Genomic DNA, 15869 nt, shown 5'->3' with positions numbered 1-15869 from the left:
ACATCATGGAGATTTGAAGCATGGTTAAAAGTAATGTATTGTAAAGTTTAAAAGGGAAAAACTGTAAGTGTAGGATTGTGTTGTAGAGGGTTAAAGTTGTTAGGATTTAAAATTAAATTATGTGAGCAGTGATTTAAAATAAGTATTTTGATGTTGGATGGTGATGTTTATTATGGTTACCTGAGTTTATTATGTGTTTCATTGATTTACTTGTGTTTGTATTTAAGGTTTTTTACCTGCTTATGGCTACGACAACTTTCAAATAAAAGAAGGAAAAGAAAGAATTGATTCCTGGTCATTGAGTAAAATCCAGTCCAAACCTTCAGAGGCAAGCATACCCTATCAAGTGGGGGAAACTGCAGGGTTGAACTTCACTAAAGTGAATGCACTTGACAGTGAGGAATGCACAGACCTGTATATTGGGGAGACTAAACAACCACGACACAAACGCATGGCTCAACACAGAAGGGCCAACTCCTCAGGTCAAGACTCTGCAGTCTACTTACATCTGATGGACAGAGGACACTCGTTTGAGGACCACCAGGTGCACATTTTAGACAGAGAAGATGGATGGTTTGAAAGAGGTGTCAAGGAAGCATCTACACCAGGGTGGAGAAGCCGTCATTGAACAGAGGAGGGGGTCTACGCCACCACTTATCCCCCACTTACAATGCTGTCCTTTCATCACTTCCCAGGAAACTCAACAAACGTAACCTATTGGCCTCAGGTGAAGATACCAACGATGGTCGTTCAGTCTCGGCCACAGGTAGTCTTAACGACTGTAACGACTGTCGTCACAGCAACAAGGAACACTAACGAACCAGCGGTATCGATGACCCGGGATAACGACCCCACTGAGGTTAAATAGCTGAGTTTCCCTGCCAGTCAGTCAGAACTGAAGAAGTCCTTTGGATGAGGGACGAAACGTCTTCCAGTGTCTTCAACCAAGTCCAGTTGCCCTTGATTTTAACCTTCGTTGGACAACAGCATTAAAGTACCTCCTACATTATAATGATCAATAATAATGATCCAGTAACATAATAACACTGACAGGGACGTCCTGCAGAATGAGTACTTTTGCTCTGAGTCACTTCAATCCTTCTGTACTTTAAATGAGAGATTGGAATCGGCCGCGCTCCTCAGGTTGCTGGCTGCAGCATTGGGGGTGGGGTAAAGTCCTGCTGGTGGCAGAGAGGGAAAACACACAAGCACAATATCCCATATACACATAAACATAACAGTATTTCCGAGGAGCACATGAATGCACCGTGAGCCACTGGTTGCAATTCGCAAACCTCACCACTAGATGCAACTAAAACTTAACCTTTAAGAGGCACGAAAAAACAAAGGGAGAGCAAGTAAACACAGATACTGCATCCGTGTGTGTCAAACAGTGTGTGTATGTAGGTATTTCTCTATTTACTTCCTGTTCTCTTGTGACTCTTGATAAACTTGTTCTTCGCTATTCGTGTGTTCTGAGCTGTTTCACTTCTCTCCAATGTGATAGAAACTCTTCCCTCAATCTTATCTTATTTGCAAATATATTTAATTTGCAAAACCAACATGTTCTCACTTCCGACTCATCACATACTGACGCTTGGTCAAGGTCCTTTGGCGTCGCCTTTTAACGCCCTGGGAACACCTTTTGCGTCAATTATTGACGTTTAGGGATCTGCGGTGAAGTTAGCAACGCTTAGCAACAAGAAACATACAACTTACGGTAAAATGAGCAACAATAAAGATGCAACGTCCGGTTACACTTTCAAAAATAAAACACTAGCGTTTCTCAACATCGACATTTTGAAACGCGCGTTATTAGGTGCGTTATTCACTCTGCTTCCTGTGCAGAACAGGTTTCTCCAGAGTTTGGAGTCCTCTCATGCTGTTAGGATGTTTAACACATTCTGCCGCTATTAAAAAGGATGAAAAGAGCTGATGTGATCGGCCATTATTGAAGCCGAGCAGCAGACTACTCCCTGTTTCATGTGAATGTAGCTGGATTGGAAAATCCAGACTGTCAAGTCAAACTAGAATAGAAATGTGTGATTGTGGTTGTAATGTGATGTTTTGAAATTGAAATGTAGTGGGTCTTAGGGGAAGACAAAATAAATAAAAAATATAGCCGCAAGCGGCGATTTGCGGGTTCATACCTTTTTTCACAATATCGGCATCAAAATAATTTCACACGTGGTTCAACATTGTTATAAAACACATTCTGCAAGTTTTGTAAAGATTGGACAAGCATTTTCTGATCTATGGCTTGATTCTTTCCACATCCAATTATTATTCATTTGTAGCGCCCCCTATGGTCGATTTGAATGACACTTTCAGGGTATGTGTGAGGTGCTTGTGTAGACATATCCTGGAAGTTCTGTGTTGATTGGACAAACAATATGCATTTTGTAGCGTGTTTTGCGTTTTATCCCCTGCAGTTTGTTTGCATTTATAGCGCCCCTGGGTGTTTGATTTGAATGAAACTTTCAGGACATGTTTCATTTACTTATGAGGACATATCCTAAGAGATTTGTGATGATTGGAGAATGAATATGGGATTTATAGTGTAAATTGTGTAATGCTAAGCACCTGTCTTGTGCTTGTAGCGCCCCCTAGAGACGTATGTACATGAAACTGTCCAGGTATATCTGAGGCACCTATCTGAACATATCCTGTGAGTTTTGTGATGATTGGCCCTACAGTTGCTGTTTTGTGGTCATTTGTGTCCAAAACCACACCCCTTTCAAAGTTCATTGGTCCATATCTTGAAAAGTAATTGAGATATCGACGTGCTTTATAAAACTTTTAATAGGCTGGATCCAATGACGATTCACTGAAGATTTGGTGGCAATCGGAGCTACAGTCTAGGAGGAGATGTCAAAAATGAGATTTTCATAAAATTCAAAATGGCGGAAAAATTTTATAGGCGGACCTTATTGGTCCCAGAGGCTTTTTTGTAGAGCACATTGAGCTGCACCTGTGTGAGAAATTTCAAGTCAATCGGACTTACGGTGTAAGGGGCGTGGCCTTTCAAAGTTTGCATTTTTACGCCTTAATTATAGCGCCACCATGTGGCCGATTGGGTTCATATTTCTACGCGGTATGAACCCTAATTAAAGCAAAGTAACAAGCGGCCTCTGACGGACTGACTGCAGAGAGGAGATCAAACGGAACCAACCAATGCGCATGACCACACGGAGCGTTTAAAAAGACGCACGGCAGCGTCAGTTTCCGGGACAGCGCGTGTATCATACAAACAAACAGAAACCGCGGAAGAGCGAGACTGTTGGAGAAAATGCTGCGGCGGAGGAAAGACTGTGCAGGTGTGAGATGTCCTGAGGTCTGACGAGACGAGATTACTGCTGCTGCCACAGCAGGTGGTTGGTTTGGTCTGAAGCTGTGAAATGTTTAAGTTGAAGCGCGGTTGATTACTGAGATTCTGTGTTGTTGTCTGTATATATGCTGCTGCTTAACGAGCTGAATGTGTTGATGTATGTGTACTAGTTGATCTAGAAGTGTGTGTTTTCTTTTTTGGGGGTTTATTTAAAGGTTTTTCCACCTAATGGCAAATAACAGACGATGACTTGCACCGATGTGAACAGGAAACAGCTGTTCAGTCATTGAGCGGAATCTCTTTCAAGTGGGGAAACTACACATATTTAAAAGGGGAACTTGACACCGACTGTCTTCATAAGAGATAACTGCTGTATTTGTATTTACTCCTACAGGCTGGGTGGCAGAGACATCATGGCTTCACCTGACAGACATGGAGGACGTGAGTAACTGGATTATTTTAAAGAAATGTAAACTGAAGATTGGCTGCTGTGTGTTTCATGGCTCTGGTTAATCCCACAGCAGGTCTTTGGCTTTGTTCTGCTCTGCATGTTGGGAAAGATGATGTCTTGTTGCTGCCTCACTGCAGGAATGTCTTGGATCTCTGTCCTTGTTGTTTTCGTGAACATTTGATTGTATGGACTCGGGGTTAACTTGGTATCTTTTGGACTTTTAAACCTCACGTCCCAAAGTGACGTCCGCGTCTCCTTCTCTCCGTCCGATGGCTCTGATCCCCCAACAGATCCGTCCACATCAAACCCAAAGCTCGCTGTGTCTGAGGAGGACGGAGAGGACCAGCCGTGTCCTGATGATGCAGAGAGACTGAAGCAGCAGCAGCTTCTGTGTGGAGAGGATCTGAATACAAAGGTCAGTTTTTAACCTTAACATTTTTATTTGGTTCCTTAGTTTTACCACCTCCAGGGTTAAATATTTCTTACCTTCTAAATTCTTCGTTTACACTAGAGAAACTAATTAATTTCTACCTCCTAACCTTTGAAAACCAGGTGTCATCTGTACAAACTTAGCATCTTTCATCAGAAACCAAAGGCTGTACAAGCACTCTGATTTCCCCACACCTGTCGCAATGTTTTAAATGGAAAGAACTTTTAGTTCTGTTCGGTTCTATAGCGAACTCTGGGCGAGTCAGACTGTCTGTGCTGTGTTTAAAATGAAGTTAATAGTTGAATAAGTTAAAAAGTTAAATTACAGGGGTTCATGCTGGGTGCTGCCCTCTACTGGTCAGAGTTAATAATTCAGTGAAGCACTCTTCAGTTGAACAGACAGACAAGAAAAACAGTGCTGTGAGAGTCGGGCGGCCAGTTTCTGCTCCCATCTCAACGTGTTATGTAACTAATGTTGTGCCTTGTTTTTTCAGGAGAAGTTAAGTTTCACACCTGAACTGCTGACTGAGTCTGGAAAGACTTCATACAGGTAACCAAGTCACAACATGCAGAATGCTCCATTCAGTGATCACACTTAACCTAAACTTCACCTCCTCTCAGCACTTTAACTGAAAGTTGGACCTTTTCAGTAGAGTTTAGCTCAGAAGGCGCCAGCATACTTCAGCAGAACTACTCTTCTGATGGTGGAACAGCTTCAGAAACCCCTGGAGGCTCTGTAGGACAATCTCTTTAACTTTCTGAAAGACAATCCCACATGACCCGCCTCACTCAGAGATTGGTCAGCAAACCCAGTTTGGACGGGGCGAGAAAATAGAAAGTTTTGAACTCTTCTCTCTTTATTCGTGCTCTGTTATCTTAATATTTGATATCTGATCATCCCTCTCTGTGCTGGACAGCTTTTCCCTCCACCTGCCAGTGTGAACGTTCACAACTACTAGAAACACTTTTTGTTAAATTTACTGATAAATTAGTTATTTTCAAGCATACAGTATTTAAGATCAACTTTCATGTCAACTCTGTTTGCAGTGCATTTTCAACACTCACACTCTTCCTCCTCCTGCAGCTGCTGCTTCATTCACATCTTGTCCAGCAATTAAGTTCGGTCTCTAATTTTTTTTAAAGAATACAGCACTTTTATTTCAGCAAATTCTTTTTAATTCCTTTACCAGGACAAAACCTGCATGTGTTTTAGCCCCAATCTGGTCCCTGCTGTAACTAATATTATCAATAATAAAACCTGCCAAAATATGATGCCATAATGAACTGGAGTGCGTATGAGGAGTAACCACAACCATTTACTTGTTAGAAACATGTGTATATGTGGATCATTAGCTTCTAAAAGAGTCCAGATGTCTTCGTTTGGGTCTTTTCTAGATTGGCTGAAATGTGTAGACTGGTCAAGTTAGTTCATTGTCTACGGTCCCTGCAGGCTGAAAGCTTGTTGTAATCAGCCCCTCTGTGTCCTGCAGGTTCAGGTGTCCTGGTCCAGGTGTGTTCCAGTGTGCTTTGACTGGACTGGTGTTTGTTGTGGCTCAGGAGGCGGAGCTGCTGTACCGGACTGTCCAATGGGATGAGAGCCTCCTCCAATCAGCCGGCAAGACGGCTGCAGGGCTGCTGTTCAGTATCAAGTGTCCTGAGAACGCTGTCTGTCAGCTCCACCTGCCACACTGTGAAACAAAGGATGGTGAGGACATTATTGTGCTTTGTGAGTGGAGAGTTTTGTCAGAGCGACGATGAAACAACATCCTGATGGTTTACCTGTTGTAACAGTCTGAACAGCTGTGCAGCTAAACAGGGGGAGTTTGTCCTGAGGGGGGCGCTAGAATAACTTTGACATATCACGTTACCATGACTACGCCAAAACAATTGTGTGTTTGAGACTTTATATTTTCCATTATTTAACTTTCTTCACGGCCGAGACGGTGAAGGGACCGACTACCTGATCTGAACCTGAAGAGGTCACATTCAGATCTATTAAGTCGTTTTTAAACTGCATCTTACATGAAAACTTCTCTTTTCTTGGAGTTGCTCCATCCAGGTTTTATTATTTTATTTATTTTTTTAAGCCAGCTTCCCAGTTTAACATCATTATGAATTGTGGGTAATTACCTCGGGCAAAGTCTGCAGACATGATGACTTTCTCAAAGTGTGCATAAAAAGCTTGCAATGTTTGCGAGGGCGGGGGGGGGGGGGGGCTCATGCATCTGATGACTTGACAGCGGGACGCCCTCGCGGACTCACCAGGAACGCGCCTCAAGGTCTCGGACTGTGGTGATTGGGATTCAATCAATATCTTTATACTTTGTATTCCTGTGTTTTGCCTGATGGTAGCACTAGAGGAAAGACCTCTGGGACCATGAATGACCACAGAAGGGTTGTGGATATGCTGCGAGTCCTTTTGTGGAGGAGCCAGACATGAAATAACTGTTTCGTTTGCTTTGTTTTTCTTCCTCCTGTCCCGCCCAGCATCCTGGTATACAGTATGAAGAGCTGAATACCATGCAAGGGTTAGGGCCAGACAGATTTAGCTTTAACGAGGAGTTTTAATTTACTCCTTTTTGTATTCTTTATTATATATTTATTTGTCACCAGGCCGGACAGGTGGGCAGAAATGGGGGCTATACCTGTAGTCAGTGGTTTAGAGAGTGAATAAAACCATGCCCTGTTTTATTTAAAATAATGATACTGAAACAGGGGACAAAGAGGTAATCTAAATTCCAAGCACTGGTGGTGTTGTGTAAATTAAAATGAATTAATTTATGGGCTAAAGTGTCTGTGTGTGGTTGAATAGTGTTAGTAAGGGCACAACAGGACACATTTTTGGGGAAGTAGTATAAAGCAAGATGTTTTCCCATGTCACTGGAATCTTTGACGATGGGGACAATGAGAAGATGGAGTGAAGCACTGAGCACAGCAATGATTCAGACTTCAGTATTTTCCTTAGAGCACTTCATGCTAATCGGGCCACAAATATAATTTTATTTTTTTTTTTTTTACATTTGTTGAAACAAAAATGTTGTTAAGTGGGAGCAACAAAAACAATCAGGAGGTCACCAAAGTCATCTGGATATATTTTATCAAGGGATCGTGAATTAAAGATTTTTTTTTTTTTTTTTATCTTCAGTTCTTTTAGCTAGTTCCTCCAATTCATCCCCTCTGGTCCTCACTGAAGACTGGGACAATCCCTCACTGGCTTCCCATCCACCAACGCTGACAGTTCAATAAATTTCTCAACCTGGGCAACAGTTATAGTCTTCAATGACTTTCTGGAAATAAAATAGGACATTGTACTGAGGTTGTTATGAGTAAAACCAAAGTTTAACGCTCTGTGTTTTCACAGCTCTGCTGCCTGACGGTCTGCTGTCTGTCGTCCACATCACTGATGATGGAATGAGCATCCTTGACCCGATGGAGATTACAGACACTCATGTGGTTGTCAGAGTCCCTCACCTCTCTGCCTTCGGCCTAGTCTGGGATATCGTTAAGAGGTTGTGGACGACACCAGTTTGCGGCCAAGTTCTGCTGTTCCTCGGACCCCCAAACCCAGAAACACAGAGGCAAAAACTCAAATTGTTTCTCCTGCCGAGCAACATCCATCTGGACGAGGTAAAGCTTCATCCTACAGCTGTCCGTTCAGTTTATCAACAAGTCAGGTGTCCACTGAACACTAACCAGCTGTTCTTCCCATCGGCGTCGCCATTTTTCCGTGGCTTTAGCCCCGGATGTTTTTGACTCTAGACCCGAATGTAACTTATATTAATATACAATAATCCCATGACACACTCGCAGGTCTTCAAAGAGCGGAGGCTACTCGTTGTCAACCGCCTGTCCTGCGTACAGGGTCACGGGGAAGTTGTAATCAGTACATTTAAATATAAATGTTGTCAAATACAAATGTAGTAGTGAGAGAATATCGTGGCACAGACACCTGATGCTCTGTGTCCTGCTGTCTCTGTCCCCCTCGCTCATCAAGTAGGCTACAGTCCCAGACGGGCTCTCTGTCAAGGGTCTAAAGGGGGGTAGCCTCAGGGGTGGACTAGCATTCTGGCCTACCGGGAAAATGCCAAGTGTCCTAGAAATGCAGTTCCTGATACTGCAGCCTCCGATACTGCAGCTACATACTACTCGCCGTGGCCCCTGACAGGCAGAGGAGGTGTATTAGCAAAGCAGAGAGCCAGAGTGGAGGTGAAGCGGTAAGCATGGAGTAGCTCAGTCTGCAGGGAGGGAGGCTCGTTTAAAGTGGGGACGCTGGGGACATGTAAGCACCACTTTTTGAAAGCATTTATTAAAAATGTTCTGAAAAATATCTTGCACCAAGACATGTTAAATAACAAATAAAAATGCTATGAGTGAGGTTTATTTGCACAATAAGCCTGCAATGTAGTGTAAATGTAGAAGAAATCTCTCCTACATATAAGTAACTTAAGCAAAAAAAAAAAAAATAAGCTACTGCATTACATTTTATGTTTTCCACCTCATTTTTGTCCTTCCCTTCATAAAAAAAAATAAAGAATTGGTGCAGAAAATGTCTCCAGAATGCAGGAAATTAAGTGTTTAAAGACCGAATTCAGGGGGAGGACCCCCAGACCCCCCCGGTTAATATATCAGTGTTATTAAGAGTAGTAATTATAAAAATCATAATAAATACCCAGCTGGAGTGTACCTCACCTTTCACCCGATGTTGGCTGGATTTGGCTTTCATCTTTTGCTCTTTGTTTGTAATGCAGATCATTTTTCTACTCTGTATTTAAGTGTTTAGCCTGCTGCTGTTAAAATAAATAGGATTTAAACACTGTTTCTGGTTTAAAAAAAAAATAAAAAAATCAGTTTAGCTTGTATCTTTTAAATTAATCTTTTACACCCATGCAGAACTTTTATTATATTCAATAACCCACCAACAAAAATGTGGCTATTGAAAATGCTGCGTGTGACTTTGGAAATCATTAGCTGCATTGGCTAGTGAGCAAAAAAGTTGATGTCAAGCCCTGGTTACTGTGTAGAGGTCATTTACTGTTGCGTTATGGACGTATTTTGGGTAGGCAGCAAAGGGGGGGGGGTCTGGGTCTGGGGCTGGGCCCCCAATGTTTCAAGAGCCTGGGAACACCCCTGGTTCTTCCTGTAATGATTCCTCCTCTTCATACTGGAGAGAAAGATCCCTTCCTAAAGTACTTTAAGAAGTGATGGGGACAAAATCCACAGTCCTCCTTCTGTAACTGTCCCTCCACTGCAGCTCAACAGGGAAACAAAGAGGGAAGTTTATACTAAACAAGTGTCGAGTCGTTAAACACTTATTTTCTGTCCCTTGTCCAACACTAGAGACCCAGTTTTATGTGTTGTATATCCAAAAAAGTGGAACGTTTAATCTTTCGACATAAAATTCATCTGCAACTATTGTGAAGAGTCTGAATCTGAAGATTTACTGCTTTTCTTTGTATTTTATTAAATTGTGGACTTTTGGCCGGCAAGACAAGTTAAGACGCTACCTTTGGCTGGAGGAAAGTGTGATGGGCATTGTTCTGTATTTGCTGACATGTTGGAGATCAAGCGTTTTAACTAATTAATGGAGAAAATATTCAGCAGATTGATCTGTAATAAAAATAGTTAGTTGAAACCCCACTGTGCTGATATCTTTGTTACTTTTGGACCTACAAATCTGCTGATACTCGTATGTCTGTAACGAGATTAAATTGGCCTTCTTAGAATAAACTCTTGAAATGTTAAAATGTTCTGATGTCTTGGAAGGTGAACAAACGACAGCAACAGCGACATGCTGAGAACATCGAGGTTCCTTCCACATGCATTCTCATCGCAGATGAAAGTTACACTGTCGACTGTCCTCAGGCCATCAAAATCCAGCCTAAGGTGAGTATTTTAAATAAATGCTGCTGACACGATTCATCAAACCTTTGGTTTACTGTGGATGCTGTTCTGACATTTTGGTTTTCAGAATGCACCTTTTAAACTGCAATATGGACCAAATTACCACCCAACGTTTGAGATCCGCCTGCCCACAAACACAGAAGAAGTGACTATAAAGGTCCAAGACCAAAGAAAGTCGGAGGTCTGGGAGCATGCAGTTGATCTGAAAGGTAAAGTCTTCATCTACCTGCACAGGGTGCGAATTATACAGTGACAACTGGGGGGGTTAACTGTGTTTCTAGGTCAAAAAGAAAACCCAGTACAGCGCAGGCGCGTGCTTAAGTAAACTAAAGTCTTACAATGCTTACATTATCCCTGCTTATTTAACTAATGTGTGCAGTCTGCTGAATCAAATTCATTCCACCAGTTGATGGATGCCCCACACAACAACTACTGTAGTCAGGGGTCACCAAGTATTCTGGAGCAAAACTGGCAGCAAGTCAGACCCACAAAATGCTGAACCAGAGACACTTTCATAAAATACAGGCTGCATTATCATCTCTAATTCTTATCATTTCAAGTTTCAACTTACACTTTTTTTTTTTTTTTTTTTTTAGCAGGGATCTTTCGTCTTGCTCATGTTGACTGTGAATGCAACGTAGGCCTAATCTGGGTTAAAGAAAGCGGTTGTCATAATTGTTGGGGAATTGGATATTTTTGGGTCTCTGTAAATAATATTAAACAGAATGTAATGAGAGGACTTTTTTGTTATGAAACTGAATACATTTGAAATAACAAACCTGGATTTTAACCTTTTCCCAGCCAGGTAAAACTCCTGAAAGCAAGTGACTGCTTTCAGTTTAAAATACCCACAAGAGACTGAAAATTAAATAATAAACTCTATACTGAAGTCAAAATATATCTCCAATAACTAATCCTCAATTTCTCTGCTCATGCCTAAGCACAAGTGTAAGCTGACAATTACACAATATGAGATAATGAAGTGATGGATCAACTAGCTCACATCAGAGGGCTCATTGTAAGTCAAATAAATGCTAATTTCAAAACTCTGAAGGAAGGAAAGTTTAATGTTTTAAAGAAGCTAGATGGCTAACTGACAGCATGTGATGCACTAGACTGGAGCAGCTGCGAGTGATGCAGACGGACAAGACGTTCAACTAACGTCAACGTCAGAAAATGGTATGGTCCATTTTAGGGGTGTCAGAAATGGGATTTCATTATTCTTGAATATAAGGCATGAGTATGGGGAAAATGCTGTTTGTCTGTGTGGGCCTGCGATGGACTGGTGACCTGTCCTGGTGACCCCGCCTTTCGCCCGACGTCAGCTGGGATTTGCTCCAGCCCCCTGCGACCCTGTACGCAGGATAAGCGGTTGACGATGGATGGATTCTTATCATTCATTGATTTAAACTTGGTTTTGACTTTTGCTGTTTCATATAGCTAAAGGCTGCGTGGCCATTAATGATCCAGTTGTTTATTAAGGCACAAAATTGTTAGAGTGCAAAGTTCTTCATACATCTAGTCTCTTTATTTATATTTTATGTTCAGTATGTGTGAGAATCAAACACGTGTATTAATTTCTTGGTTATAAAGCTTGAGATCAAGTCTGACCACTTCACTCTTGACTCTAATTTTTAAAATTAGAGTAAAAAAAGAGTACCGAGGTCTAAAGGGAGGTTGTGACTTTGGAATTTGACACCGTGTGAAAGAGAAAAATCTAAGCTGTAAAGTTTCTGTATCTCAGCTGCAGTTCCTTCCAGAGGACAGTGATCAGTATTATAGGAACAGGGACATGGAAATGTTGTTTCTGAGCTTTTTGCATGTTTGAAAGCTGTGACCATGACAGAAGACAAGTTCTCTGCCATCGAATCAGGTCACTGCAGACATTTAACCAGCCAAACAGAGTAAAACTGTCTTTGTGGTCTGGGTGAACTGAGCCTTTAAACACTCCAACAGCGTTTTTTACATTTCACCATAGGTGTCACTTACACCGAGCACGCTGGGTACATGTCCGCTCCACTTTCTGAAAGCATTTGTGAAAAAATGCACCAAAAAATGTTAACTACCAAATAAAAATGCTTTAAGAAAGATTTATTTGCACAAAAAGAAAACATGCAATGCCATTTAAATATAAAAGAAAAAAATGTGCATAGTCCAAAAACAAAAAGCTGCATTATATCTGTTATATTTATGAATTGTCTCCTGCGAGCTGAATTTTGTTTCCCTTCATATAGTCATTTCCACCATAAATCAGAGCAGAAAATGTCTCAGAACTGCAGGACATTAAGTGTTTATTGCTCCAATAGGACCCCCCGCTTATATATATTTCAGACATATTTCCTGAAAATAGTGTTAAATATCTTCTCCTCTGGTCCTCGTGCATCATCACACCCCTAATCTGAGCCCTTATGTCCCCACCCCTTTTCATCACAAAGTGACAGAAACTCCACTTCTTTATCTTATTTCCCTCCATTGTCTCTCCTGTTTCCTCTCTGGATGTTTGAGCTTCAGGATCAGCCTGAGTTTGTTTGCATCCGGCTGCACTTTGTGTCTAACATTCATTTGAATAATCTGCTTTGCTTTCTGTGCGAACACAGTCACAGGTCTGTTTTACTGAACTCTTTGTTCTGCTTAGATCCGGCTCTGCGTGAAGAGAATCCAGCGAGGCCTCAGAGTGGCTCCCCACGGAGCAGGTTGGCATCAGTTCGGTCCCAGTTTGTAGATTCAGTGTCTGAACCTGTTCTGAACCAGTTGCTGGATCGGCTTTTGCAACGGGGAATAATAAATCAAGAAGAAATGGATTCAGCGATGACCAGGGCTGACAGGGCTCGAGCGGTGATCGACATGGTGCGAAACAAAGGAACACAAGCCAGTTCAGCTCTGATTGAGGACTTCAGGAAGTTGGATCCACACTGTTCCCAAACTCTGAATCTGAGCTGAAGCAGAACTGAGACTCTGCAAAGCTTAGTTTCCTTTTTATTGGCTTCATCAGAGGGAGAGAATGATTTACTTTGATTAGAGAGGCTGCTCAGTCCTTTTGAACTTTTCCATGCACAAATTAATGCCACAGCAATTATTGTAGTTATATTCTATTTAGTGTTTCATGTTCAGAGTCCCTGCAGGCTTTTTTTTCTTTGGAACAATAAAGTTGAAATGATCAAGAAATGAGCCTTCAATAGAGGAAAAATTCCAGATTTAAAGAAATGTTGAAGATCCATCTTGTTTAGACACCAGAACACTGAATCAGTCTGATGGAAATCTGGGCTTCCTTAAAATAATATTTCTCTCATGTTTCTTATCTTTGTGGGTTTCCTCTGGTTCCCCGGCCTTCATCCAGTCCTGACAGCATCATGTTCACCAGGGTTTGTCTTCTGGACTCAAGTGTTAACTTGTCTTCTGTTGCTTTTCAGTCAGTAAAGATAAATTTAACACAATGGATGTTTTTGGGGTGAAATCAGTGACATAAACTGGCGGCTGGTTCTCAGTAAAACTAGACAGCAGCATGTTGATGAACTTCTGCCTGTCAGAAATCTTTAAACAGCAACTTTTCTTTGAGCACTCAGCAAAAGAAAAGCATCTTTCACTTTGACTAGACTTTTGTTTTCAGAGGACTGAGTGCTGCCCTGATACACTCATGTACTTGTACTTGCAGTATATTCTCCAGGCTGAGTACCCAGAAAGCCTGAAGTGTACTTTGGAGTTTCTTCAGAGAGTCATGCTGCATGTGAACGGAGAAACACTGAAACCAGAGATCCTTTCCTTAAAAACAGGCTGTAAACTCTGAAAGCAGCTCAACACACACAGATTTGTAGTAAAAAGGTCTGCAGACTGGTGGAAACTGTTGGAAACTGTTTGCAGCGCTTTGTGTGTTCTTAGTGTTGATAAAAGGTTGTACATTTTAAAAGTTTATTAACAGGATGCTAAAGAATCAGACGGCAGCTTTAAGCAGGAATCACAGCTTTTACATTCATCTCCTTCCTTCTTGGTTTCACTTCATTTCTCTGAAGATGAAGCTGCAGAGACTCCAAACACTCGGCAGCTTTATGTTGTTGTCACATTCATGTTGTTGCAGTGACGTGTTGTACAGTAAAGGTTTTAAATACATTTTACATTCACGGGCCTTTATTCAAGAGCTGCTGGGAAACTTCATCCGGAGTCTGGACACACGTTACAGAGTCTCTCTAAAAACACAACCTAAGATTCAAAGCACAAAGTGACTGAGATCATTTCTAAGCAGGCAGAATATTAATGTGAGTAAAAAGCAGCATCCAGGACTCCATTATACTACACTGGCAGGTATTTAAAAGCTGCAGCACAGAGGCTCAGAATACAAGAGCCACACAGAATGACATGAATATTAATGTTGATAGAAATCTGGAGTCAATAATAACATGCTGCTGCTTTATTAGACACTAAGTGAAACATGCAGAATCTAAAATACATACATCACTCTGACATTACTTTCATATATGTAGAGGAGCAGCAGAGCTGGACAAAAATACTGTATTAACATTAGTATTATCAGCTAAATGTACTTAAAGTGTCAAAGTAAAAGTACTCATTATGCAGAACGCCTTCTTTCACAGAGTTATATTATTCTAGAATATTATATTACTCTGTTTGTGTCACTAACAAATACATGTAAGAGTATTTTAATGCTGCCGTTTCAGATACTTTGTGTACTACGAGGTACATTAAGTACTGCATCGTATTATAAAAGCACATCATGTGTGTTTTTATGTCAAAGTAAGTGTAAGTGTCAAATAAATGTAGCGCAGTGAAGAGTACTTGTACTGCAGTACATTTCCCTCTGAAGTGAAGTACAAGTACGTCAACAGTGTACTTGAGCGCAGTACTTGAGTAAATGTGCTGCATCAGTGCGAACAGCAGGATGATCCAAACATAACAACAGAGAGTGGAGCAGTGCAGCTTCAGGAAGCGCTGACATCATTATTAATATTAATATTGTTGAGAATCAATTCTGATGTTTGAGTAGCAGCTAAACAAGGTAACTGCTGAGCAACACAAAGGGAAGAACCAGTAACGTTTACCAGTATGACCAGTGGAGAACAACACAGCAGGATGCAGAGTTAGCAGAGACTGTCAGGAAGGAGAGAAACAGTTCAGTCATGATATCAGTTATCGTATCGACCACAACTGATTATTATCGGATATCTGCTCTGAAATTTCACAGCATTTTGACCAAAATCATTTTAATTCAACCTGTTCAGGCCAAGAGAGACGCTAACAGACGTTTGTTCCTCTGCATCTCATTGACGGTTAAATAATGCATTCTCTCTCTTGGCCATCACTACAGGCAGAACCCATAGACTGTATAAAAAAAGCGCTAACCTTAACCATATCCTACCCACACAGCTGACTTCCTGTAACTGTAGAGGAGAGAAGCGACACTGAAAACAGGAAGAGACCTGAAGCAGAAAGAGTTCAGTTAGAGTCCCAGAACTGAAGGCTGAGGCAGGGTGAGTGTTAATCCAACATTTTATTATGTTACTGTCAAAGTCTCTGAGGCAGTTTTCTCCCTGTGGACTGGAGAGGAAAGAAACCTTAGAGGAACTCAGCACTGTGTGTGTTTTTACGTCTTGTTGGGGACTTTATCCTGAGACAATGAGGACTCGTGTCCATGTGGACAGAGAGAGTTTTTGAAGGTTAAGACTTGTTTTAGCGTTCAGATTACAGTCAGTTTAATGTCAGAGGATTAGGTAAGGCAGTTTGTCAGAGAGATGTCCAAAGGTGTGTGTG

The 15869-nt window shown here is 41.5% G+C and overlaps 1 protein-coding gene across 1 annotated transcript; it reads left to right on the top strand.

The window, feature by feature from the left end:
* The first annotated feature begins 3224 nt into the window (after nt 1–3224).
* Nucleotides 3225–14213, top strand: LOC123968232. Its single transcript, XM_046044842.1, has 9 exons — nt 3225–3317; nt 3723–3769; nt 4070–4194; nt 4703–4758; nt 5699–5913; nt 7570–7835; nt 9972–10091; nt 10177–10318; nt 12745–14213. The coding sequence occupies exons 2-9, from the start codon at nt 3742–3744 to the stop codon at nt 13047–13049; spliced, it is 1257 nt and encodes a 418-aa protein (XP_045900798.1). The 5' UTR covers nt 3225–3317; nt 3723–3741; the 3' UTR covers nt 13050–14213.
* Nucleotides 14214–15869: the final 1656 nt, after the last annotated feature.

This window comes from Micropterus dolomieu, linkage group LG01 (assembly GCF_021292245.1).
Source record: "Micropterus dolomieu isolate WLL.071019.BEF.003 ecotype Adirondacks linkage group LG01, ASM2129224v1, whole genome shotgun sequence".
Lineage (NCBI taxonomy): Eukaryota > Metazoa > Chordata > Actinopteri > Centrarchiformes > Centrarchidae > Micropterus > Micropterus dolomieu.
This window is presented reverse-complemented; position numbering and strand designations above follow the sequence as displayed.

Bases quoted from the DNA above. Each gene is read 5' to 3' on its own strand.
- LOC123968232 (XM_046044842.1), top strand. From the start codon at position 3,742: ATGGCTTCACCTGACAGACATGGAGGAC. The intron at 3,770-4,069 runs GTGAGTAACTGG...ATCCCCCAACAG, and splicing joins ACCTGACAGACATGGAGGAC to ATCCGTCCACATCAAACCCA. The intron at 4,195-4,702 runs GTCAGTTTTTAA...TTGTTTTTTCAG, and splicing joins GAGAGGATCTGAATACAAAG to GAGAAGTTAAGTTTCACACC.